The 27,033-nt window shown below is 40.0% G+C and overlaps 1 protein-coding gene across 2 annotated transcripts in view; it reads left to right on the top strand.

Moving 5' to 3' along the window:
- Positions 1-236: 236 nt before the first annotated feature.
- chkb (choline kinase beta) overlaps positions 237-27,033 on the top strand; it is a 56,728-nt gene continuing 29,931 nt past the window's right edge. Inside the window, exons 1-3 of one of the 2 annotated variants that reach the window (XM_039761510.1) lie at positions 237-255; positions 3,356-3,462; positions 3,687-3,914. In XM_039761510.1, the coding sequence (XP_039617444.1) occupies positions 3,697-3,914 (218 nt within the window). In that variant the 5' untranslated portion in view covers positions 237-255; positions 3,356-3,462; positions 3,687-3,696. Of the gene's footprint in view, positions 256-3,273; positions 3,463-3,686; positions 3,915-27,033 lie in introns of those variants that run through there. The other variant, XM_039761509.1, reaches the window with a different exon arrangement.

Here is a 27,033-nt window from a genome sequence, read left to right as displayed (position 1 = left end):
AAAGTCTGTTTGGTGATCAAGTTCTCAACCTTTCGAGTAGTAATGCCGTCAAGTTCAATATTGTTCCTTAATCTGCAGAAACTGCTCCTTCTGTGTGATGCCCTTGCCTTTGAACGGGAAGTCATGAGTGCCAAAACGCACGTCGTGCTCAATATTGTGCGTCAGCTACTCCTTGTATTCTTCTTCAAATTACACCAAGTTACAAAGCTGAGGGTGCTATGAAGACCCTGTGCAGCGATCTGGCATTATATAGAGGTTTGAACAATCTTTATTTTAATCATAGGCTCACTTGTGTATGCTATACGTTAATTAATTAGACACCATTCTTTCCAATGTTTGTGTTAAGAAAGAGGATTAGGAATGAACTCAGGTTTGGCTTTGTTTTCAACCACACATATTAAGCTTGAGTTTGACATAAAAAAGAACCTGCAGTGTGGTTCAGGAGGTTAGGCATAAGTTTTTGTCTGCTAACAAAGCGAAGCAGAAATAATAATACTCTCATCTTTACAGGTGATTTAATTTGTGGAATTTGTACTGTTTTTCCATGTATGCATGGAATTTCCTCCTACATTCAAATGACACGAATGTTGAGAGTGACTGAGAACCATAAATTGCTTGTTTGGGTATTTGTCTTAGTACACCCTGAGATGAACTGGCACCCAACGTAGAAAACCCATATAGTCCCCAAATGTGTTTTATATGGGTCAAAAATACTTGTCCCAAATTGTGCACCCAAGGATCATTGTTATTGATTCCCTGGTACAGGTGGGCTGGGAACAAGCAACAACCTGGACAGTTTGAGGGTCTTGGGGGGATTACATTGGGAACCCCTGGTCTAGATAACATTCACATGAGCTTAAAGAAATCATTAAAATAAAAAAAAAATATTGACTTACATTTACTTATTTGGCTGACATCTTTATCCAAGGCAACTTAAAACATTTGAGCTACAACTGGTTAAATTTCTTTTGCTTTTACAGCGGAGTGACATGCACATAGTCAAGTATAGGGTGGTCCAGATCTAATTGTGCAATTTTCATTACGCTATAACTTAAGTTTATTGCATAGAAAATCACCCGAAAAATCCCAGACCATCAAGAAGTGTGTGAACTGATGACATGAAGAATCGTCTTCGCACCGAACTGGAATTGTCCCTGCATAAATGAAAGTCATCCAGATGATCTGGATCTGCATAATTAGATTTTTGTAGTGTCAGTACCAGTAGCAGGATTTGAACCCACAACCTCAGATTTTGAAGCCCAAAGACTTAACCACTATTCCACACTTAACCTAGAGTTTATTAAAACTTTATTTTTTTTACATTAAACTTTTGTGATGCTTAAAATATCATTTAAATTGCAAGCAAGATTGTAGAATGGAATATCCAGAAAAACAGCCATACATTTAAGGAGTGCTCTGTACTTTAGGCTTAAAATGTCTGTGTTTCTTTTGGATAGTGCTGGGTCTAAAATCACTACCTTGATAATTGTATTTAGAGTAACACCAGACAGGATAGTATTACCTAATCAAAAATTTATTGTGATACTCTAAACTCCATTTTTTTCACGGCGGCCCATTTTACTTAATTGGAAGTATCATAATTCACCTTTCAGAACTTAATGGAAAACTGGGGTCTTCTATTATCTTAAACTGGAAAAAATATTTTTTCTTTCTCTGAATGACAGTTCAAGTTGTTCATTTTTGTGTGTATGTTTTATTTTTACTCTAATGGATTTTTAGTGTATTTTTAACACACTGGTTTACATTGTTGTATTCTTGTATGTGCTTTATTCTCTTTTTCACACATGTTTGTGTTTGTTTGTGTGGTTATTACTATTATTGTACTGTGGGTCTTCTACATATAATTTTTTTCATTATTATAATAAGTAATTGTTGGTCATGCATGGGCAGGGCATTGGAACTTGGGGAGTTGTGGTCACCATGGGGTGAACATTCTAATCTTATGATGTTTAATATTGATTGACATTACTTTGTATTGGTTTATATTCATTTAATAAAATTATCCCAACAAATCAAAAGTGTAAAAAATACAGCTTTGCTAGGTTTCTTATCACAGGTTAAATCAATTTCATAGAAGCAAGTAAAGTGATAGTCACACTAACTTTTCATATCTCTGAAATCAAGGATATATAAATAGGCTAACAGTTATCCATCTCTTGTTATACACACGAGGGTTATGAGGGCCTGCAACCTATATTGACAGAATTTGGCACAAAGCAAGAACCAAACGTATTGTAGCACCACAAAATTATGGGACACTCACCCATAAAAGGCCAATGTGCAATGTGAGAGGGAAAACTCAAAGAAGTCACAGGGAAGAATGTGCAGATTCCACACAGAATGTGACATAGCCAAGATTCACCCCAGCAGTAACCACCATGTTTCTCAGTATTAGACTGCTGATCAGTGGTATAACTAGAATCTGATGGGTCCTAATGCAAAAAAATACATTAGCCTCCTCATGTGAAATTAAACTAATCTGATTAAAATATGACCACCATCGATAACATTTATTTCTATAGCTCATTTTCATACAAATGATGTAGCTCAAAGTGCTTTACAAGATGTCAAAAAATAGTTACAAGCAAAAAAAAAAAAAAAAATCTAAATTAGGTATGAAAAATAATGCATAATTATTATACAAAAAATAAGTGAGATTCTGTATATCATGCATAGAGGCTACATAAAATGTTAAGAGTCATAATTATACTTTATAGAGGTTTGAGAATGAAATCCCTATTAACTTTTTCATTTTGATGCTAAATAATAATCAAGCATGTTTGTGCTGGTGTCCCACCCCTAACATCCTCAACAACTCCTGAATGGAAGAGTTCATAACTGAATAAACTCACGCAAAAGTCCTGCAACTTAAGGTCACCAGTCAACCGAACATGAAAATCTTCGAGAATTTCAGAAGAAAATTCAGGGCGAACTTGAAAACTTTGGAAGACCCCAGATCACTTGAGCTGCGAGTAAGCGCAAACCTTTGTACCACGGAGCCATTTAGGATTAAACATTGTCCACGGGAAGTGTTATTTTTAACAAAAGGTACCAGTCAAGTGTTGACCTCACTGTTATGCTTAAATCACCACGAACTTTGACCTGGACTTGACTGTGTTGGAACTTGGCACTGCGTTATCTCGTATACATTTTTTTTACTTTATCTTACATTGATTCTATAGGCAGCTTGTTCCCGACGTCATGGCCCCACCCCTTACGTCAAAAAAAACTATGGATGTTAGTCAACGATTGGAAGTCTTTGCTGAACATGTAACATCGTAGTCAGGTGGGATTGGTTAGATTGCGTGTCTATCTTTCTGCCTTTTCCTTACAGTGTCTGGAATTTAAAATGAAACCACTACATGTCAGACGGTGAAAATTGAGCGCAGGTTAAAGGAAGCGGTTCTCCAGTGAGCGAGCAGAACATATCGGTGTCAAAAGGTAGCTATTCAGAGGTGCCTTGGGCATTTCTTAAAAATGTAGTTTGGCAAATGGTAATATAATTTGTAGGCATCACAATCAATGTTGAATAGTGTTCATTGTACAAATCCATGTGTGTGGTTTTAATTAGTTTCGGAAGGGGGCATTTGAAAAGGTGTTTGGCTCTTTTGTGCACAATTAGCCAATTACTGCATTCATTTTCCTTATATCTTTTTTTAATAAAGATAACTAATAATGCAGGCGGGGCTAAGTGAAAGTGAGCAGGCAACGGGCATTATTTCTCGAGCGACTGCCCTTACGGATGTAGACTCCGAGGCAGAGTCCCACTTGGACGGACGTTCAGAAGAGGTGGACAAGGAAACCAGGAGCCGGGCTTACACTTGGTGTAAGGAATTTCTCGCTGGGTCCTGGAAGCTCATCTCTGAGAACGATTTTGAGATCGACATTGTCAGGTAAGTGTTCGCGGAAACAATTCTTCTTTGCTTTTGCTTATCGGCACTAATGTGAATGATTAGGCGTGGCTTGTAAGAGGAGTTAGTCAGCACTGCTAGATTATCCCATGCCTGTATTAATCCTCTTTCTTTCATAGTCGACATGAAAGGGACGTTAACCTTGGTCGATAACACTTTAGTCGTTCAAAAAAAGCGACCCAGATGAATAAAAGTAATTGCACAGGGGCATTTGTCCCAATGTTGGAAGCTATTGTGCTAGGAAGTGAACTGTATGTGACCTGATCGTTATTTAGTAAGATCGCGATGGCGCAGAGGTTAGTGCAGTTGATTTGCTACGCATGTCGTGCGTTCCACGTGTTGTTCGTGTGATATTTGTATGTCTTCCTCATGAGTTTAAAGTTGCAACTCAAATTAGCCTTGTTGGTGCGTGTGTTTAAGATTGGTTTGTTGGTTGCAGTTAGGAAGGGCCCCAGCGTCTTCCCTGACATGAATGAGTGGATGGACAAATAAACATGTAACAGTGAACGTAACTAAACTGAGCACACAAAGCAATCTACATGAAAAACTCGATTGAGGTGCCTATTCCAGTGGTTAGCTCTTAGGAGAGCCTTCCCTAAAATCACAAGTATGGTTAGAAATGGTGGCTTTCTGGTATCCCTCCTACTGTTTCAACCTCATGACCACCACGTGGCTAACATATACTGTAGTTTGAAGTGTTTGTATGAGAAGGCAGTGCGCCCCTCATATAGAACCAAGTGGAACATTTTGTAACAGCTGATTCGTTCATCCACTACTATATCTAGCCATACAGTGTATATTTTTTTACTTCTTTATTGGAAGGTTTCCTGTTTAGTCAGTCATTCTGTACATTTAAATATGACTGTACATTTAAATATACATGCCCAAACCCAGTTAACTGTTTCTCTTGGTTGCACAATTTAATACTTTCACACCAGTTCCATGTCTTGGCCAGACTCCTCCTCTTCTTTATTGTGAGGCCATATATCTAGCTAATCATCCAAATATTTGGTCCTTTCCCTGTTTTGTTTATGTGCAAATTAATTTCCACACAATGCACAACTCTTCTCACGTATCATTCATAATCATTTTCTTTTAGTGCCACAATGTCTCTTTTTAGAAGTCAAAAAGGTAGGGCATGCTGAAATTACGATCTGAAACATTGTCACTCTTAAACCCACTTGATCCAGTTCAGGGTCGTGGGAGGGGCCAGAACTTATCCTTGTAGTACTGCATTGCAAAGCCCTTTAATAGACCAACCTACGTTTGCTCACACTGAGGCCAGTTTAGAACCTCGGCGTGAGCAGCATTTCTAAGGGTGTTGTGGGAGAAAAAGTTGTGTACCCAGAGAAGAATAAACAAACTCCACACACACAACAAACAGGCACAGAATTCTAACCCAGGACACTAAATAAGTAAGGTCATAGTACTAATTATTGTACCACCATGCTGCCTAAATAGGTAGCATATTTTAAATATATGCCACATACAGTATTCTGAAAAGTATATTTAATATCTCTGGGTGCATATTCCACCACTATCTGTATCCCACCAGTCTGCTCTTATCAGTTGCATGGTAAAAAAAACAACTGTGAAGGAGATGTTAAGTTACCACAAAGCACACTTAGTCACACTAACTCCCTTAGGGCTTACTTCAATACACCAGTCTATGTAACATGTGTATGTTTAAGATTTGGAATGAATCTGCAGTTGGCTTACCAAGATACAGAGTGAATGTACAAGCTTTACACAGTCTGTTTGAGACAGTATTGGAACTCATGCTCTTGTAACTGTGAGACAGTGGCAGTCATCACTGCTTCACTCTGCAGCCCAAAAAGGAAAGGCTTCTTCCCAATGATGAGAGACATTGAAACTAAGTTTATATAAAATACAACTGACATGTTTGGCAGTATTGCTACATCGGAGTTGAGAAGTCATGGGTTCAAATCCAGGCCTGGCTACAGAGTTTGCATATATTTCCTTCAGTTATTTTGAATTCATGTTTGAATTTGACTGATTACAGTGAGTAAATTTGCTCATTACAAGAGAGATGAGAAAGTACTTTTGGAAATTTAACATATGTCCCATCCATGATTGGTACTGCCTTTTTCTGAGTGGTGGAAGCCTAGACTCCAGATTACTGTAGCTTTTATTCTAGAAAAAGTTTTTTTTTTGTTTTTTTTTGTTTGGATAAAACATTTTCATCAAAAGAAAAGGTTAGAGAAATGAGTGAAATTAACTAGAGGTTTACAGAAAAGAAATTCAAATAATATGCTGTGAGTATTCTACCAAAGAATAATACAATGAATTAATTTGTTCAGCATAGTCAGTGATGAGTTCTGTAAGAGGTAGTTTGTCACATCTAATTTATTTTGAGCCCTGTATTCCATTACATCTTCTGCTGATCTTTCAAATAGTTGTCATACTTGACATTGTCTACGTTTTATCTAGTATCTTTGAATTTTTGACTTTGTGTTCAAGAACATTGCAGACTATCAGTTGAGGAAGAGAAAGTGGGCAGTGAGCTGATGTTGTTAATGAAAAGATTTAATTCCCATCAGGAAATCAGGCCCTGCACTAGTTTTTACAGTGTAACAGACTGGGTAGTCCAGCCCCCTTGCTGCTTAGTGTATTGGGTTGCCTTTTCCTTTCCTTTTATGAAGAATGTTTTATGTACTCTGTTGGCACTGGGGCAAGTTAATTTCCAAATAGTTATCTAGATGAGATTATACATATTGATTAGCACATGCAAAAAAGAATTTCGGTGGACAAATACATTTATAAACCCTTTTGCTAGTAATATTAATGGTACCATAATTTTCAGAATGGTTACCTTGCTTACCGGAAATTAGACAGACTGGGCTCAGTCCAGGTATCCATCTCAAATTACCATTCTCTTTCGCTCTCTCAGTGATGTTTGTACTTGAAAAATAAGTTCACCTGGGCCCCAATACATAAACTACAAAATCCCTTAGTAACCAGTCTTCAGCTACTATATCACTGAACTCTGTTTTATTTTAAGGAACAGATGCTCACAGCAGTTGGAGTACTTGCCGCATCTGCCAATAGCAAAGGCTTTCAGTTACCCCATTTGGTTTTCATTTTGCTATTTAGCATGCTAGTACAATAGCATGGAGTAAAATCCCCTGTTCTTTGAAGAGGTGAACTCTGTGAAATTACCTTTTGATTTCCTGTCAACTTATACTGTTGGTATATGAGATACTCCTCATTTGATGGTGTTGATTGCACTTTTTCGTATGTAACCTGCCTGACCCTTTCTGTTCTTTGCCATGAATGTGCCCCTAGCAATTATTTAAAATGTTCTTTTATGGTATCTATTGTATGCTTCACTTTTAACAAAAATAATCACAATACTTTATAAAACACATAAGTGCTACTATATACAATACAAAGTGACACAAAATAGCATAGTATAATGAGGTAAATAACAATGGGATACAATGAAATACTCTTATCTTCCATTTATAGTATAGAATAATTAACTCAGTTTCTATAAGTGTTTATTGATCAACGTAATAGAGGAGTCAGTTTCAGTGTTTAACACACAAATATATATATTAAATCATAAAGACCTTGTGAAATTAAAGTGTATGCATAAAAAGGTAGGGCTTCAAGCACAATCTAAAATCAAGCCTCACTGTTAATGTATCTCGTGGAAGTTATGTGCATTTTATGTTTTGTTGTTTTTTGTTTATTTTGAATGATTATTTCTCGAATATTTTTGTTGATTTTTTTTTATTTTATTTATTTTTTATATATATGTGATCTTGTAATAGTGTGCTGTCTCTTAAAATAACTGTTGTTTGTGGGTGGAGCCCCAAAAGGCATGCCAACCCCAGCATCACTACTTCTAGGCCCCGCCTTTGGGCCAAGAAGGCCTAGGAATGAGAATGGAAATGACTTGTTACTTAAAGAGTTTCTGTAAGTATTGCTGCCTTTGTTGTTGATTTTTTTTTTGGATCATTTTTGCTTCATATTACAAATACTGATTATTGGACTGTGATTTGGACTTTGAATGGCTTTTTAGGCAACTTCTTTGTGTTGCTCTTTTGAGCTTTTCTTTGTATTTTGATATATACAGATATATTGTTAATAAATCATTGCTTGATAAAAAATCCTTTTTGGCCCTTTAAATACAAGCTGACTCTTGCTGGTTATCCTACCTCTTGTTGGCTTTTTGCTTTACTCTGGGAGTATTATTATATTACTACTATTACTGTTATACTTGTTTTTGCCTGTTCTTCCTTTTTGTACCTGCTCCTCGCTCCTGACGTCATGCTTCCCACTCCCCTCGGCCAGCAGCCTCTGTCTCAGATTAGCACAAATATATCACTCCTGTAAGTGAACTATGGTTCTTAGAGTGATGAGAGAAGTTGCAAAATCAACCGGAATGTTCAAGCAAATTCTAGAAAAAAACCCAATCTAAATCCACTAAGTAGTTCTCTCATTCACTAGCTAAACGGATGTAAGGTACAATCTGAGGCTGGTGCGTGAGTGAGGAGGGCTCCACACCCTCCCCTTGGCCCGCTGTGTCTCTTTCGGATTCACACAAATAAATTGGTACCACAAGAGAACTATGATACTTAGCATGATGAGAGGGGTCACAAAATCAACTGGAATGTTAAAGCAATTATAGAAAAAAACCCAATCTAAATATGTCCTGTTTATGGTGAGGAATGGCAGACAGACATTGGAATATATATATATATATATATATATATATATAACATTGTATCAAATGTGGTCTGAATCAGACCTGTGGTAGCAGCATGTTGACCTTGATATATTACAGTATGTCAGTATAGTATGTTAGTAGATTTTTACAAAGAGACCAGGAGTAATGTATGTCCTCAAAGGTTAGTGACAGACACAGGGATAGAGTCAAGCATCATGAGTGGAGATCTCTCAACACATTTGACGATGCCATATGTCCACTCATTTTGTCAAATCCAGACTGCAGTAACGTCTATAGGGGAATGTAGTTGTATATTGGCAGAGATGTTCTGGTATTGAAGGACCTCCCTTCTAGTGATGAGGTGAATATTAGGATTCTTCCTAGCAAAAATACAACTAATAATTTCAAAGACTACAGTGATCCTGCATATTGGAATTGGTGGCAAACCCACAAAGTTAGTGGTTTAAAAAGGCAATTTGTAAGGACTGGGATTATTTGCTGTATAAATATTCCTTTAATGTTCCATATCTAGACCTGACCTATCTTTTTAGATATCTTGTAAAGATAATGCTAAGAAAACACCTGCCATTTGTAAATATGAAATTTTGACGTACTGCATTATACAGGTTAATTTCTTACTTAAATGTGAAGGCATGTGTGTAGCAGTGTCACAGCTGCCCTTTTATGGGGACACAGTGATGGTATGCCTAGAAGCAATATTTAACTCTATAAAATCAATTCCATCTAAACTGCTATCATTTTCTGTTTTGGAATTACCCTTCACCTAACTTGAAATTCTTCCAGTGACTCTGCGACCCTGAACGCTCAGCTGCCTTTAATAGAACGAGTCTCTATAGCAGCCCCTTGGATGCATACTTTAAAGTACACTATGGCACTACTAATCCCAAAAAGGTAGTGTGTATGTTCCTCCTTCTGGCTAAAGAGAACACTCGTATCCTGCAGGTATTCCATGGACTTGTTTGCAAATGGGAAAACTAGTCTAAGTTTCTCTGGCTAGGGACCTTGTACTACCTTCTCTTGACCAGAAGATCTTGCGGTAGTTTTCTAGTGTTCTGTAACATTTCTCATTGTTTTAGGGGAGGATCAAATGCAAAAAAGAATTAAAGATTTTTGGGCTGCAAACTTTCTATTCAAAATATTATAGCATGTGGATAAAATTGGTAGAAAACTGCATATTGCCTTTTTCTTCTTAAGAATATTTTCTAGCATAGAACAGTATCACTTTGAAAAAAATAATTCTAAGTTTAAGTGCTTTGAAATAATTACAGTATATCATAGAGAATAAATATTAGTGTCAGATTTGTTATTCATTAAAACTGGGGAACTGATCAAAGGTCCTTTTGTAAACCACTGTATACAGCATGTAGAGGTTAAAAATCTGCCCAAAGGCTTCATACAGTGCCAGAGATTTTACAGGTCTTAGTAGCTATTTGCTTTTCAAAAAGCTACCTGTATACTGACTGCAGCTTGAAAACAGCAGCTGAGCTGACCAGTCCTACTGCATTGCACCAATTTCTTTCCTTAGGTTTATTAACTCTGTAATTCAAACATACTTATTCATTTTGTAATACAATATGTAACACTATAGATTTATGAGGAATTGGAAAATTAACAAGTATTTCTCATTTGCACATAGCAGAATGTTTCTTCCAGGTTATAAATAATTTAAGGAGTAGTTTTATGTGGATCAGCTGTTTTCTGTCATATTCTTGTCTGCAGGTAGTGTGTTCTTGATTTGTTGTGAAGCACCTTGTGATGGTACACAGAGAAAGGGCTTATTTTATTAGTTTATGATGCAAAACAAAAAGCTGCTTGATTCAAAGTTTTTGTTACATTTTTTGAAATAGACTCTTCCGTTTTCTTCTGAATAGATCTTAGTTTCAAATAAACTGTAAGTAAGTCAACAAATCTCAATCGTTTGATCAGTATCCTCAGTCTAATAAATTGGTATCATTGATGATTTCTTCTTTTAACTGAATAATAGAATTATTTTTGATACAATGACACATCCCTTCATTTTTGATTATACATACTTTTCCAAATCATTTTTGTCTACTGTACTTAAATGTATCTTGATCCTTTATATATAAAACTGTCATTATAGTGTAATATCAAGGGGCTGCACAGTGAAACAATGATACAGTATGTGTTTTTGCCTCATGGATCCAAGGTCTTCTGTTTGAATCCGTTGTTCAGTCCGTGTCTGTGTGGAGTTTGCACATTTCTTCTGTGGTGAATTTATATCCATCATGCATGGTTGTTTTTGCAGAAATGGGACCTTGATGCTCTTACAATTTGTCAAGTTCCAGAAGCTTCCAGAATAGACTGTTACCTGTTTTTTTTTTTGTTTTGTTTTTTTTTTTTATAACAAAATTAAATTCTACAGATTTCTTATTCAGTGACCATCAACAAATGCAAAAATAAATACCATATTCTTAAAATATTTTATACTAATAAAAAATGCACAAAAATATTCACCCCTAATATACTGTACATGCCATTAAAGACAAGAAAAAATCTTGTTAAAATTATCTAATAAAATGCTTATAAAGAAGATACATCTAAAACCAACACATTTGGCTCTTAAGCTAACAAGCCTATTGTTTACTAAGCAGAAAGGGAAATTCTAATTTATCTCTTCTTTTTCCAATTAAAAAGTAAGCCACTGTACTAAACACAAGCTCACTCGTTGTCCATACTCAGAAAAGGAATCCGTATAAAATTACAGGAAAACATTTAAATGTTTGAACACATTCTCTTTTAATTTTTTCTGAAAAGGCACCTCTCTTTTCATACACTCCATGAACAGGACAGCTCCTCAGCATCTCATTTCTCAGTTTATTACACTACTTTCTTTAATTTAAAAGCTTGTATTCCCTTCCTTCTAAAGTCTGCCTGTCGGCTTTCTTTTTACAGGAACTTCAGCAGCAAAATGAAGCATGTGATTCCTCAAGTACTGTAGTACTTTGCATAAAGGAGCACCAAAGTAAATTACTATAAAAATTAGAAAAAAGGTTATGAAAAAATCATTTTGTGAGATGGTCTAATTTACAGGTTGAAAATCACCTGGGGCCTCATGTATAATGCCATGCGTAGAACTCGCACTATAACATGGCGTAAGCACAAAAGCCGAAATGCAGGAATCTGTGCGTACTCCAACTTCCACGTTCTTTTGCTACATAAATCCCGATCAGCGTGAAAAGTAACCCTCGTGCACGCGTTTTATGTAACGCCCCAACTCCTCCCAGAATTATGCCTCTTTGAATATGCAAATCAATATAAATCGCCCTTAAGCTCAGCCTTCTGTGAAAAGACAATGGGAAAAGCACGGGGGAAAATATAAGAATTTCAGCGAATACCAAGTGGAGGCAAAGGAAAAACATACTATTTGTTCAAATAAACCGTGGTATAATCAACAAAAGGCAGCTGATCAAGTGACATAGCGTGTTGGAGAAACTTGGAAGCTCACGTTCACAAAATCGCACAGTGCCGGAAATAAAAAAGAAGTCACATATCAAAGTCGCCGTGAAAAGCCGAGTTGTAGTCCACTGTCTGAGTGTCATATGAAAGCTTATCAGGGTACAGAGAAAAAAAGGCACACAGTGGCGAAAAAGCACGAAATGTCAACTTCAATCTCGAAATTTCCACTTTAATCACGTAGTTTATTTTGTTATTAAACTAGAACATCATAAACTTCATCTTAAAATCGTTTAATTAATCAGTTTCTCAAATCACATCGTAATTAAAGTAGCACGTTAAATGCTTTGTTTTGTATTTGATTTTCTATGTGCCTATGTGTGTGAATCACTACTTGCTTCTTAAACCGGCTCTCTTCCTCCAACTGGACACAGAATCCATTACATTTGTGATATTAGGCTACAGCTCTCTGAATAACTAAAATACTGAGATGTATATGTGATATCATTTTCATGATGATAGGAGTTAAAGCACGTTATTAAACATGTGTTTCACTTCGATGAAATAATCTATTGTAACAGTACTCAGGGGCGCCTCTAGGCTTGTGGTGTCACTGGGCAGAGGAAGAATCAGTGGCTCCTTCGCCCGCCAATGTCAGTAAGGTAGCTTATGCACGGTGGATGGCCACGTCCGTTGCAGACACTGCATAGCCGCCTCGTACTCATGACACAAGCATTTCACTTTTGCCGAAATTTGTCGCTGCGTTTTTAGCTGTGTTGTTATTTTCTCTTTCTGTTTTATATTCAATATATATTGGCGTAGCCGTCACTGCAGTCAGTGCTTTTCTTTCCCCAAGTAACCGATCACCACACAAGTCACACAATCAGCTCTGTAATAGAAGTTAAGCCATCTGTAAGCTTAGCGCCGATTCCTCAAAACGTTTAAGGAACGTTGAAATATCTTCGTAGTACATGTTTAATTATTCTATTCTTAACGACACTCCCAGTGAAGAATATAGATTATTTAAATGAAGTTAAAGTTTTATCTGTATAATTTAATAAACATATTTCGCTGCATTTCACCTTAAAAATGATATCGTCATCATATGTAAATATGCGCTTTATAAAGTGGCTCAGGTTGTGCGATATTATAACTATAGTGCAAGTTTACAGTGGGGTGATTGTACTTATAAGTACAAACAGTATTACAAGGTGCAATTGATTGGGTGCATTTAAAGTTCTTGGGATGTAACTGTTTCTGAACCGCGAGGTCTGTACAGGAAAGGCTTTAAAACGTTTTGCAGTGGCTGAGACAGCATGTCCATGAAACTGTATACCGATAATTCTCTTTCCGATCAGCTGCTGCTGTGATTCACACTCAGATGCAGTGATATAAATACTCCGAGTGGTGCAGTGAGAGTAATATGGAAAAAGATGATCCGCTGTGGCAACTCCTAACGGGAGGAGCTGAAAGAAGAAGAAGAAGTAACAACACTAAAGCAGTTATGGTATTTGAAATACTATGGCTGTTCCCTGGACCATTATATTGTTACAAGTTAATTACAATCAGATGCATTACACTAATAAACATAATGCAGTTAGTTTCGGTGTATTTTTAAAGCCGCGTCAGGAAAATAATGAGTAACCACACAGGAACAGTACCATTGCTTTGACGCTGGGTGCCGGCAGTCTGCAAAACCGAGCGGAGAACTTGCGTACGACAAGGCATGAGGTACCGTGGAAAAGTGCGTGGCTTTACACCAAGTGTAGGTTTTATACATCGTGATATGAACGTGGAAAAGTTCTTACGCAACATTTCTGTGCGTACGCACCGTTTATACATGAGGCCCCTGATCTTGATCAGATCATCACTAGTAATAGTCACCATCTACAGTTCTGCTCCAGAAGAGAAAATTTGATTGGTTTGCTTTCCTCCTTTAACAGTTCTAACTCTCTTATGCTTGGGTAGTCATCATTCTGGTTAATGTATAGAGATTCATGAGATTGATCTTGAGACTTTAAGAATGAATATAGAATTGTTTAAATCAGGGGTGGGCAAAGTCATTCCTTGAGGGCCGCAGTGGCTACAGGTTTTTGTTCCAACCCAGTTACTTATTAAGAAGCATTTATTGCTCAAGTAACTCTTCTTATTCATTTTAGTTGCCTCACTCATTAGGATTTTGAACCCTTATTGCTTATTTTAGTCTTAAACAGCTGTTCTCTTCATTTCGAATGGCTTTTTATTAGCTAAGATTCAAATGACAAAAGAAAGCCGCATTTTTCCATTTTGCTTGTTTCAGTTTACATCTGTGTGTATTGTGCACTATTTGGTTTAACTTGGGAGGAAAGTGAAGAGAAAAAAGTGAAAGGATATTATTCATACATTTTAGACTTCATATCATTTAGTTGATATCATTAGAAAGTAATAAAAATCTAGGATATGAGAATGGCCTGACATGGCAGAGTTAAAACACTAACAAGCCATGAAATTGAATTATTGGCAAGGATTGTTTTCTAATTAAGCAACTGGGTTGATGCAAAAACCCTGCAGCCACTGCGGCCCTCCAGGAATGACTTTGCCCACCCCTGGTTTAAATGAAAAATAATGATATTTTTACCCAGGTGTAATTCTATTGGCATTACACCCATGATTAGTTTGCCATCAGTGCACAATTTTTCTGTTGGTCTAATACCACAATTCTTCTGTTTAATACAGAACTTCAGATTGTGGCATTTAACAAAGACCAAGTTGTCTTCAGTAATTGAAGCTCCTTCTAGTCCCATATGTTAAACTTTTTTATTTATATATATTAATATATAAATACATAATTATATATTATATATGTTTGTTCTTAATTATTACCGTATGTGTTACACACACTTTAGGGGCTTGGCAGAGTGAAAATGTTTGATTTACCTAATTACCACATGATGCAGATGGGTACATAGGCAAAAACTAAAATATGTTAAAGTGAGAGATTAGTTTTAAAAATTGCTTGCAATTAAATGAACAGATGGGTCAGAATGCAGATATTCAAGTTTTGGGGTTTTCTGTGTTGTGAGAGTTAATTTTAGAAAAATACATTTTGCTCTTAGGTTGCTGCTAAGGAACCACACTGAAGAGATTTTAAAGCTTTTTTCCCTTCAGAAGGGTTTTTTGCTTTTTTTTTTTTTTTTTAGCCTGCACAGGAGCAAAAGTAGCTGGGAGTTTGAAGCTTTGCTACTTACTTGTTACACGTTCTTATTATTTTTATTTGAACTAGCATTGAGGAGGCAGGGTAGAAAGCAGCAGTAACTGATATCGGCATCTGTAAGTAAATAACTGCATTATGGCAATTAATTGTTAACTAGACATTAAGACCGTTAAAATAACGGGCGCTAGAACAGTAGTGCATAAACATTTGTATGTGGCTGTAATATGTGGCACTGTATTGTGTGCCTTTAATTTTCTCTCTCAGTAATACTGGTTTGTATTTCCGTAAAATGCCTGTAATTTTGTCTGACAGTAATACAGTGGAACCTCGGTTCACGACCATAATTCGTTCCAAAACTCTGGTTGTAACCCAATTTGGTCGTGAACCAAAGTAATTTCCCCATAGGATTGTATGTAAATACAATTAATCCGTTCCAGACCGTATGAACTGTATGTAAATCTGGGCCGGCTCTACGCTGGGGCAAGGGGGGGCAATGCCCCCTTAAACAAACATCCTGCCCCCTTAAATCAAACTTTTAGAAGCTGAGAGAGAAAATAATAGATTACCCACAAACTGAATATGGACAAGATTTACTACAGTAGCTTAAATTCCACTGGAAAAGGCACAAATGAGATGATAGGTTTCACCTCTTGTTTGCTCTTTCCCTCCGTGCACTGTTTGTCCGCAGCTCACGCAGCACTCCGCAGAGATTCCCCACTCACCCTCCCCCCAGCTAAACATCCAATCACTGTTAGTATGCAAATGACCCGGTGTCAGGTTTCTCAGTAGGCAGGGCTGCGCAACAGCAGCAGGCTTTGAGGAAGCAGCAAATCTCTGTTGTCAAAGTTATAGCGACTCGTGAGATAATTAACAACAACTAAAAAATACATCTATATTTGTACAGTCAATGGGGGACTAGTCCATTGTTCTTCTCACAGTTTCAGTCTGGTAGAGAAGTGTTTCTTTCTCGATCCCACAAGCACCACTGTGTCTGCTGCATAGAGCCGACTGGAGGACCGGTGTCTGTCTGTCAGACCCCAACACAAAGCCCCGCCCCAGCTTTCAACTCTGCACTCAACAGTTTTCTCGTTTCATATACTGATGAAATCACAGCGATTCTAGTATAGCTTAATTACTTTTCTCACCAGATTCCAGCAGTTCACAAAGGGAAAGTTAATGTTGTGAGATGCATCCTTTTTCCCAAGCTTTTAAAAAGTGTGACGCTGCCCCTGCCTGTACCAATAGCAGTAGCAATGATCAGAGACAGCAACTAGCATGTCTACTCCTGTGGCATCAACAGGCACTGCTTCTCCTGTACCTCTGCCAACAATTGCTGCCCCAAAGCAACCCGCTCAGCTACCCAGTGAGTTAAATGGTAATACACCATCCCAGCCAATACTGGGTAGTTACCCCAAACATGTATTTGGTGGTACAACATTAAGATCATTCAATCCTGCCTGGTACAGCACGTGACCATGGCTGGAGTACTCTGTTGTATCGGACGCATGCTTCTGTTTCCCATGTCGGAAATATGGCAGCACTGTTAATGAGAGGGATGTAGTTTTTTACCTTAACTGGTTTTAACAACTGGAAAGCAGCACTTGATCGAGACAAGGGGCTACAGAGGCATGTGTCCAGCCACAACCATGTGCATGCTTCAACCATCTGGACTGAGCATAAAAGCAGAGAGGCCACTGGTTGGGAGGGGACTGTGGATTCAATGTTGGTTGGTAAAACACAACTTGAAAAAAAACATTATGTCAAGAGTATCGGTAGTGCTATAAGGTTTCTCTGTGTAAATGAGTTGGGGCTCCGTGGGACTGCAGAAACCTTGAGACATGATGCAGCAGGTAATGATGATGACATTGCTTCAGGTATTTTTCTAAAACTGATGGAATATACCTTAGAGAAGGATGAGAAGCTAGCAAGCATTGCTAAGGGTGTCCCATAAAATGCAAAATACACATCTAAGGATATCCAAAATGAAATTATCCAAACACTGGCTGACATGGTGCTTGGAAAGGTCAGGAAAAAATATGAAAGTGCTGATTCTGCAGGGTTTTGCCTCAAAAGTGATGGGACCAGGGATAGGTGCAATGTGGAAAATGTGTCTGTGATAATACGGTTTGTCAGAAATTCCATGCCAGAGGAGCATCTTATTGGGTTGCTTGACTTGCAACAACTTGATGCAGAGTACATCACCTCTGAGATCCTGTTACACCTTTGTGTTGCTGGCTACAGTGCTGACAGTATACTTAACCAGTGTTATGATGGGGTTAGAGGTGGGGTACAAGCTCTGCTCCAAAAGAAGCTTGACAGATATGTCCCATACATCCACTGCTACAACCACCAACTGCACTTAGTGGTTGTGCATGCCATGCAGAGTGAGCTGTGTGCAAAAAGATTTTTAGCCTATCTAGTTCACTCTACAACTTTTTCACCACCACTATGTGCTCAATAAACATGATGCACCTTGTCTAAAAAGGCTGCTTGAGATCAGATGGACAAGTCACTATGAGATGAGGTGACAAGGTGCACTGTGGACAATCAAGAACAAATCCTTAGTATCCTATCTGAGATGACAGAGGATGATGATGCTGCAGTTGACCTGTGCACCGAGGAATCAGGCCTGCTATGCCAAATTAAGAGGCATCACTTCTTTGAGATTGGAAAGTTCCTAGTGCGGGTGCTTGGTGTCTTGAAACCAGCAAATGCTATTCTACGGTCTCAGTCAGTTGATCTGTGCAGTGCTTCTGAGGTTGTTAGTGCAGCACGGGACTCCTTAAAAAACATCCGTGAGGATGACTGTTGGGGAGTGTCATCTCCTGCTGAGGATGAGTCACATCCAACAAAACGAGAAAGAGCAAACACCTGGGTCAAAGTGTTGTGCTCTCAACTTTGGGCTATACAGACTCTGGTGACCCTACCATTTCCCCCCATCAGTCTCTGAAAAGACCCCTGCTCATAATCCTTGACAGGGCCATATAAGAAATGGAAACTAAATTTTCACACAAGAATATTGACCTGATGAGAGCCACATCTAGTCTTGCACCCAAATCTAGCGCATTTCTAGATCCCATCCTGTTGCACCCTCTGGCTGTGATGGCTGGCACTGTAGCAGATGTTGTAAGTCTGAAAATTGAAGTTCTTGTGGCAAAACAGATGCTGCTCAAAAAATGTTCAAAGGAAACAGACCTGTCCACTGTGTGTAAACTCTTGCAGGAAGCCTTTCCTGAGTTGCATAAATTGTATATAACAGCCCTGGTAATTGGTGTGTCTTCAGCATCGTGTGAGAGTTCCTTCTCCACTTTGTCACGGGTCCTAACCCCCTATCGTCGCACCATATTACATGAAACAAAGAGGAATTTGGTGATCTTGGCCTATGAGAAGTCCATAACAAATAACTTGGATGTGGATGAATTTGGAAGAGTGTTTGCAAAGGGAAACTGGAGACTGTTGTTGTAGAGTGGATTGAGGAGAAAGGAGAGTGGAGCTGTTCAGTTGCAAATGGAGAGTTCAGTTGCTTACAAAACAAACAAGCTTAAAACGAGACAAAAAAAGAAGGAAAAAAATTCAAATGTTCTGTTCTAAATCTGTTGTGTTCTACAAATTAGTTTGAGAATTGTAGGAAAAGACATGGTAAATCTTTTTTTTTTTTTTTAATTACTATGCCAACCCTTTTTAGTTTTGTAAATATTGGCTATACTGAGAGGTCTTATTTTATTCTTACTTTTATTTTGCAAATTTATTTGAGAATAAGGCCATCCAAATAAGATAATATTTATGTTGTTGGTTGTAAAGATCTGGATGGATATTTTATTTTATTTTTCAAGACTTGGTGAATTGATTTTTTTTTTATAACTTGGCCTACCCTTTTTAGTTTTGTTAGTATTAAGAAGTGTTATTGTTGGCTTCAAACATATTTGATATAGGCCATAAAATTAAGGTAAATGTCATGTTTTTAGTTGTTATAATTTGATAAGGAATATTTTATTTTACTTTTTGTTTTTTTATTTTTCAGTTTTCCTCCTGAGGGATTGCCACCTTATTGTGGTCAGGGGGTTTCTGTGCCTCAGTGACCCTAAGAGCTACATCAGCAGAAGCTTAGACTTCAGGTGGGACACCCAAGTTGGACCGGTCTTAGGGTAGAGGCCTGACAAAGTGCAATCCAATTACATGACAAAATCAGTTATCCAGAGTACCCCCACCCCTTTCCCACCTCCGTTGTCACCATGTGCCCCCTTCACATTTCTGTCTGCCCCCTCATATATGCCTGTCTAGAACCGGCCCAGATGTAAATATATATTTTTTTAAGTTTTTAAGCACAAATATAGTTAACTATACCATAGAAAGCACAGCCTAATAGTAAACTAAATGTAAAAACATTGAATAACACTAAGAAAACCTTGAACAACAGAGAAAACTAACACTCCAAGAATCTGCGCTACAGCCTTATGACCCGCTCGCTAAAAACTCTTTTTTTTTTTAATGAGTTTTAAGCACAGGGGAAAAAATGAACATTTAAAAAATCTGTAATTTAATAAACAACCAAGAAAAGTAACATTGCAACAATGCAGCGCGTGCTTGCGTGTGTGTGTGTGTGTGTGACGTGCGCCTGTGTGTGCGTGACTTGTGCGCGCCTGTGTGTGTGTGTCTCTCTCTCTCGTGGGCCTGCGTGTGTGTCTTTTGCGTGTGTGTCTCTTAAGCGCGTGCCTCTGTCTGTCTGTCTCGCCTGTGTGTGTGTGTCTGTCTGTCTCTCGCCTCTGTGTGTGTGTGTGCTTGCGCATGCTTGCGTGTGTGTGTGTGTGTGTGGACACACACCTGTGTGTGTGCGTGACTCGTGCGCCTGTGTGTGTGTGTGTGTGTGTGACTCGCGCGCACCTGTGTGTGTGTATCTGTCTCTCTGTCTGCACAGAGAATGCACAGGAAGAGACTGAACACGTGCTGTGTGGCCCCGCGCATGCGCACTTCACCAGAAGACACACACACGGACACCTGGATGCACACAAGGGTTTTATTAAAGAGGATAAGTAACTGAAACAGTGATTTCTTAGTTTAAGAAAGAAAAGGCCCCAGCTGACTTCAAAGCAATAAAGGGGAAGGTTCAACAGTGCATAGGGGACTGAGCATAAAAGCAGAGAGGCCACAGGGGGGGGACTGTGGATTCAATGTTGGTTGGTAAAACACAACTTGAAAAAAAACATTATGTCAAGAGTATTGGTAGTGCTATAAGGTTTCTCTGTGTAAATGAGTTGGGGCTCCGTGGGACTGCAGAAACCTTGAGACATGATGCAGCAGGTAATGATGATGACATTGCTTCAGGTATTTTTCTAAAACTGATGGAATATACCTTAGAGAAGGATGAGAAGCTAGCAAGCATTGCTAAGGGTGTCCCATAAAATGCAAAATACACATCTAAGGATATCCAAATGAAATTATCCAAACACTGGCTGACATGGTGCTTGGAAAGGTCAGGAAAAAATATGAAAGTGCTGATTCTGCAGGGTTTTGCCTCAAAAGTGATGGGACCAGGGATAGGTGCAATGTGGAAAATGTGTCTGTGATAATACGGTTTGTCAGAAATTCCATGCCAGAGGAGCATCTTATTGGGTTGCTTGACTTGCAACAACTTGATGCAGAGTACATCACCTCTGAGATCCTGTTACACCTTTCTGTTGCTGGCTACAGTGCTGACAGTATACTTAACCAGTGTTATGATGGGGTTAGAGGTGGGTACAAGCTCTGCTCCAAAAGAAGCTTGACAGATATGTCCCATACATCCACTGCTACAACCACCAACTGCACTTAGTGGTTGTGCATGCCATGCAGAGTGAGCCGTGTGCAAAAGATTTTTAGCCTATCTAGTTCACTCTACAACTTTTTCACCACCACTATGTGCTCAATAAACATGATGCACCTTGTCTAAAAAGGCTGCTTGAGATCAGATGGACAAGTCACTATGAGTGAGGTGACAAGGTGCACTGTGGACAATCAAGAACAAATCCTTAGTATCCTATCTGAGATGACAGAGGATGATGATGCTGCAGTTGACCTGTGCACCGATGAATCAGGCCTGCTATGCCAAATTAAGAGGCATCACTTCTTTGAGATTGGAAAGTTCCTAGTGCGGGTGCTTGGTGTCTTGAAACCAGCAAATGCTATTCTACAGTCTCAGTCAGTTGATCTGTGCAGTGCTTCTGAGGTTGTTAGTGCAGCACGGACTCCTTAAAAAAACATCCGTGAGGATGACTGTTGGGGAGTGTCATCTCCTGCTGAGGATGAGTCACATCCAACAAAACGAGAAAGAGCAAACACCTGGGTCAAAGTGTTGTGCTCTCAACTTTGGGCCATACAGACTCTGGTGACCCTACCATTTCCCCCCATCAGTCTCTGAAAAGATCCCTGCTCAAATCCTTGACAGGGCCATATCAGAAATGGAAACTACATTTTCACACAAGAATATTGACCTGATGAGAGCCACATCTAGTCTTGCACCCAAATCTAGTGCATTTCTAGATCCCATCCTGTTGCACCCTCTTGCTGTGATGGCTGGCACTGTAGCAGATGTTGTAAGTCTGAAAATTGAAGTTCTTGTGGCAAAACAGATGCTGCTCAAAAAATGTTCAAAGGAAACAGACCTGTCCACTGTGTGTAAACTCCTGCAGGAAGCCTTTCCTGAGTTGCATAAATTGTATGTAACAGCCCTGGTAATTGGTGTGTCTTCAGCATCGTGTGAGAGTTCCTTCTCCACTTTGTCACGGGTCCTAACCCCTATCGTCGCACCATATTACATGAAAGAAAGAGGAATTTGGTGATCTTGGCCCATGAGAAGTCCATAACAAATAACTTGGATGTGGATGAATTTGGAAGAGTGTTTGCAAAGGGAAACAGGAGACTGTTGTTGTAGAGTGGATTGAGGAGAAAGGAGAGTGGAGCTGTTCAGTTGCAAACAGAGTTCAGTTGCTTACAAAACAAACAAGCTTAAAACGAGACAAAAAAAGAAGAAAAAAGTTCAAATGTTCTGTTCTAAATCTGTTGTGTTCTACAAATTAGTTTGAGAATTGTAGGAAAAGACATGGTGAATTTTTTTTTTTAAATTACTATGCCAACCCTTTTTAGTTTTGTAAATATTGGCTATATTGAGAGGTCTTATTTTATTCTTACTTTATTTTGCAAATTTATTTGAGAATTAGGCCATCCAATTAAGATAATTTTATGTTGTTGGTTGTAAAGATCTGGATGGATATTTTATTTTATTTTTCAAGACTTGGTGAATTGATTTTTTTTTTATAACTTGGCCTACCCTTTTTAGTTTTGTTAGTATTAAGAAGTGTTATTGTTGGCTTCAAACATATTTGATATAGGCCATAAAATTAAGGTAAATGTCATGTTTTTAGTTGTTATAATTTGATAAGGAATATTTTATTTTACTTTTTGTTTTTTTATTTTTCAGTTTTCCTCCTGAGGGATTGCCACCTTATTGTGGTCAGGGGTTTTGTGCCTCAGTGACCCTAAGAGCTACATCAGCAGAAGCTTAGACTTCAGGTGGGACACCCAAGTTGGACCGGTCTTAGGGTAGAGGCCTGACAAAGTGCAATCCAATTACATGACAAAATCAGTTATCCAGAGTACCCCCACCCCTTTCCCACCTCCGTTGTCACCATGTGCCCCCTTCACATTTCTGTCTGCCCCCTCATATATGCCTGTCTAGAACCGGCCCAGATGTAAATATATATTTTTTTAAGTTTTTAAGCACAAATATAGTTAACTATACCATAGAAAGCACAGCCTAATAGTAAACTAAATGTAAAAACATTGAATAACACTAAGAAAACCTTGAACAACAGAGAAAACTAACACTCCAAGAATCTGCGCTACAGCCTTATGACCCGCTCGCTAAAAACTCTTTTTTTAATGAGTTTTAAGCACAGGGGAAAAAATGAACATTTAAAAAATCTGTAATTTAATAAACAACCAAGAAAAGTAACATTGCAACAATGCACGCGCGTGCTTGCGTGTGTGTGTGTGTGTGACGTGCGCCTGTGTGTGCGTGACTTGTGCGCGCCTGTGTGTGTGTGTCTCTCTCTCTCGTGGGCCTGCGTGTGTGTCTTTTGCGTGTGTGTCTCTTAAGCGCGTGCCTCTGTCTGTCTGTCTCTCGCCTGTGTGTGTGTGTCTGTCTGTCTCTCGCCTCTGTGTGTGTGTGTCTCGCATGCTTGCGTGTGTGTGACGCACACACCTGTGTGTGTGTGTGTGACGCGCGCCTGTGTGTGTGTGTGTGTGTGTGTGACTCGCGCGCACCTGTGTGTGTGTATCTGTCTCTCTGTCTGCACAGAGAATGCACAGGAAGAGACTGAACACGTGCTGTGTGGCCCCGCGCATGCGCACTTCACCAGAAGACACACACACGGACACCTGGATGCACACAAGGGTTTTATTAAAGAGGATAAGTAACTGAAACAGTGATTTCTTAGTTTAAGAAAGAAAAGGCCCCAGCTGACTTCAAAGCAATAAAGGGGAAGGTTCAACAGTGCATAGGTACGCAGCCAGCATTAAGACGCCCAATTTAGGCACAGGGGACTGTAGGAGCAGATAAAAGAGTAAGAAAGTAACTACCAGCAAGTATTCAGTAAGCACCTTTTATTTATTTATTCATTTTAGATTGAACAGTTCTTAGCTGTCGAGAAGTAGAACATGCGGGCGACAGCGTAAGGGTTAATTAATACGGGGGCAATACAAACAGTACAAGTGAAGAGCTTTTAAATAAGGAATAAGAGAAGTGTAAAGTTAGAAAAACAGAGAGAGAAAGGTAAAGTTAACCTCATAGAAGGACAAACAGTAGGCAATTGAGATAGAAAATAGTACAGGAGCTTAAGGGGCCAGAAGGTGTAAAATAGCTGTAATAGTTCTTTAATCTATTTTCTTTTGCAAATTTTTTTACTTTTACCATTTAAGTTAAATAATTTAGTTTTAATTTTAAAAAGAAAAAATTAAGGTAGTTTTTGTAATCCTGAATCAAATTTTAACATTGAGGCCAGTGCAATGCAAATCCTGTTGGATGTTGGATTTTTTAGCTGACAGCTTAGTGGTGCCAGTCGTCTATGAGGGCTACATCTACAGGAGATGCCAGCTGATCCCACACCTGAAGCAGAGGGTTGGTGAACTGGAGGAGTTGGCTAGCCTGTGTTGTATTACAGAATAGGCAGACTTGGCTCAGGTCTCATTTAGAAAGGTAGTGTGCACAACTAAGGTGGCACTGGAGGAGACTCCAGACAAGACAGGTAGAGATAGGTGGGTCACGGTCACAAGGCATAACGCCCCCGGACAGTTTGCACCCTTTACATCAACCCCAGAATTAGAAGTGTCAAAAGCTCAAATCCTGGTTTTAGGTTTATGGGGTATTTTTGGAACAGGGCCTTCCGCTGCAACAGGTTACATCTGGAGCTGGATGGTGTCTCTGATAATTGTGAGGTAGTAGGCAGAGATAAGGAGCTCTAACGGGCCACCTCAAAACCAGTTTCCAGAAGGAGAGAGGTAGTAATAATGGGGACTCCTCCCATGCCCGAGTGTGACGATGCGGGTTTGGCTCCACGCTCCCATCGCTATTCGGGAGCCCTTCAACCCAACACCGTCGGTAATGTCACCGAGTGAGCTAGACAGTGGAGGCAACAACACAGCAAGGGGATGGTATAAAAAGGTGCATAGTGCTTTTATTTAAAACAGTCCATCAATCAAAAACAAAGTGTTCAATAAATAAAGTGCAGTGCTTCTAAAATAGTTCAATAAATAAATAATCCATAAAAAATGTGGAGGTTAAAAATAGAAAAAAACAATCCTTTTAAACCAGAGGTTAAAATGTTCCTCAGGAAGCAGTCTTTAAAAACAACAAGCTCTGTGTTCTTCTATGCTGGCGTCTCAGCTGCTTCTCCCATACGGGCCTATGCAACAGGCGAGACACATTCTGTAGCTGCCCTTTTCAACACTCACACACAGGTCTGGAGACCTCCCGATCCTGGCTTCGGTCTGGCACTCATCCCAGGCCTGATACTTGGACTCCTTAGTCTCCAGGACGCCCACACCAAGGACTGTAACACCAAGCCTCACGACTCCCGCTGCCTTTCCGGCCTTCTGCGGCCAGTCGCCTTTCCCTGGTCACTCCCGCTACCTGCTCGCTCAGCGGGAGCGCCTTCCAACTCCAACGCCTGGGTGTAGGCCTAACACCCAGGCCCTCGCAGCTGCCCGTGAGTGCTTGTTAGCTTGCTCACCCACACGCTCTTCGTGGCTCTGTCTCTCTCGCACTGACTTGCTTCCTCGCTCCTTGTAACCTCCATCCTTTTCATTTTTCATCTATCTTTTCCTCCTCCTCACAACCGATTCGCGCTTCTTTTATACAGCGAAGGTCCATAGCAGCTGCAGCACATTAGTGGTGATTATTTAAAAACGACCTTTGCTAAGCGAGCTGTGGACCCATAACACCACACCAAGTTTTTACCTCAGCAACCACAGATGCCGCTTTCAGCTTGGCCTGTCGGTACATATTAGCTGCCTCCAGAGTCCCACAGGATAAAAGGGTCGGGTAGGACTCCACCTTCAGCTTGACGGCATCCCTCACCGCGGGTGTCGACCAACGGGTTCAGGGATTGCCGCCATAACAGGCACCAACCACCTTACGGCCACAGCTCCGGTCAGCTGCCTTAACAATAGAGGCACGGAACATGGCCCATTCGGACTCAATGTCCCCCACCTCCCTCGGGACGTGGTCGAAGTTCTGCCGGAGGTGGGAGTTGAAGCTACTTCTGACAGAGAACTCTGCCAGACGTTCAAAGCAGACCCTCACAACACGTTTGGGTCTACCAGGCCTAACCGGCATCCTCCCCCACCTTCGAAGCCAACTCACCACCAGGTGGTGATCAGTTGACAGCTCCGCCCCTCTCTTCACCCGAGTGTCCAAGACATGTGGCCGCAAGTCCGACGACACAACCACAAAGTTGATTATTGAACTGAGGCCTAGGGTGTCCTGGTGCCAAGTGCACATATGAACACCCCTATGCTTGAACATGATGTTCGTTATGGACAATCCGTGACGAGCACAGAAGTCCAATAACAAAACGCCGCTCGGGTTCAGATCGGGGGTGCCATTCCTCCCAATCACACCCTTCCACGTCTCACTGTCATTGACCACATGAGCATTGAAGTCTCCCAGCAGTACGAGGGAGTCCCCAGAAGGTATGCCCTCTAGCACCTCCTCCAGGGACTCCAAAAAGGGTGGGTACTCCAAACTGCTGTTCGGTGCATATGCCCAAACAACAGTCAGGACGCGTCCACCCCACCCGAAGGCGGAGGGAGGCTACCCTCTCGTCCACCAGGGTAAACCCCAATGTACAGGCTCCAAGTTGGGGGGCAATAAGTATGCCCACACCTGCTCGGCGCCTCTCACCAGTGGCAACTCCAGAGTGGTAGAGAGTCCAGCCCCTCTCAAGGAGATTGGTTCCAGAGTGCAAGCTGTGCGTTGAGGTGAGCCCGACTATATCTACCCAGAACCTCTCGACCTCACGCACTAGCTCAGGCTCCTTCCCCTTCAGAGAGGTGACATTCCACGTCCCAAGAGCCAGCTTCTGTAGCCGAGGATCGGACCGCCAAGGTCCCCGCCTTCGGCCACTACCCAACTCACACTGCACTCAACCTCCTTGCCCCCTCCCATAGGTGGTGAGCCCACGAGAAGGGGGACCCACATTGCCTTTTTCGGGCTGTGCCTGGCTGAGCCCCATGGGTGCAGG

Source organism: Polypterus senegalus, chromosome 8 (genome assembly GCF_016835505.1).
Source record: "Polypterus senegalus isolate Bchr_013 chromosome 8, ASM1683550v1, whole genome shotgun sequence".
NCBI lineage: Eukaryota > Metazoa > Chordata > Cladistia > Polypteriformes > Polypteridae > Polypterus > Polypterus senegalus.
The sequence above is the reverse complement of the archived record's forward strand: the minus strand, read 5'-3'. Positions and strand labels throughout refer to the sequence as shown.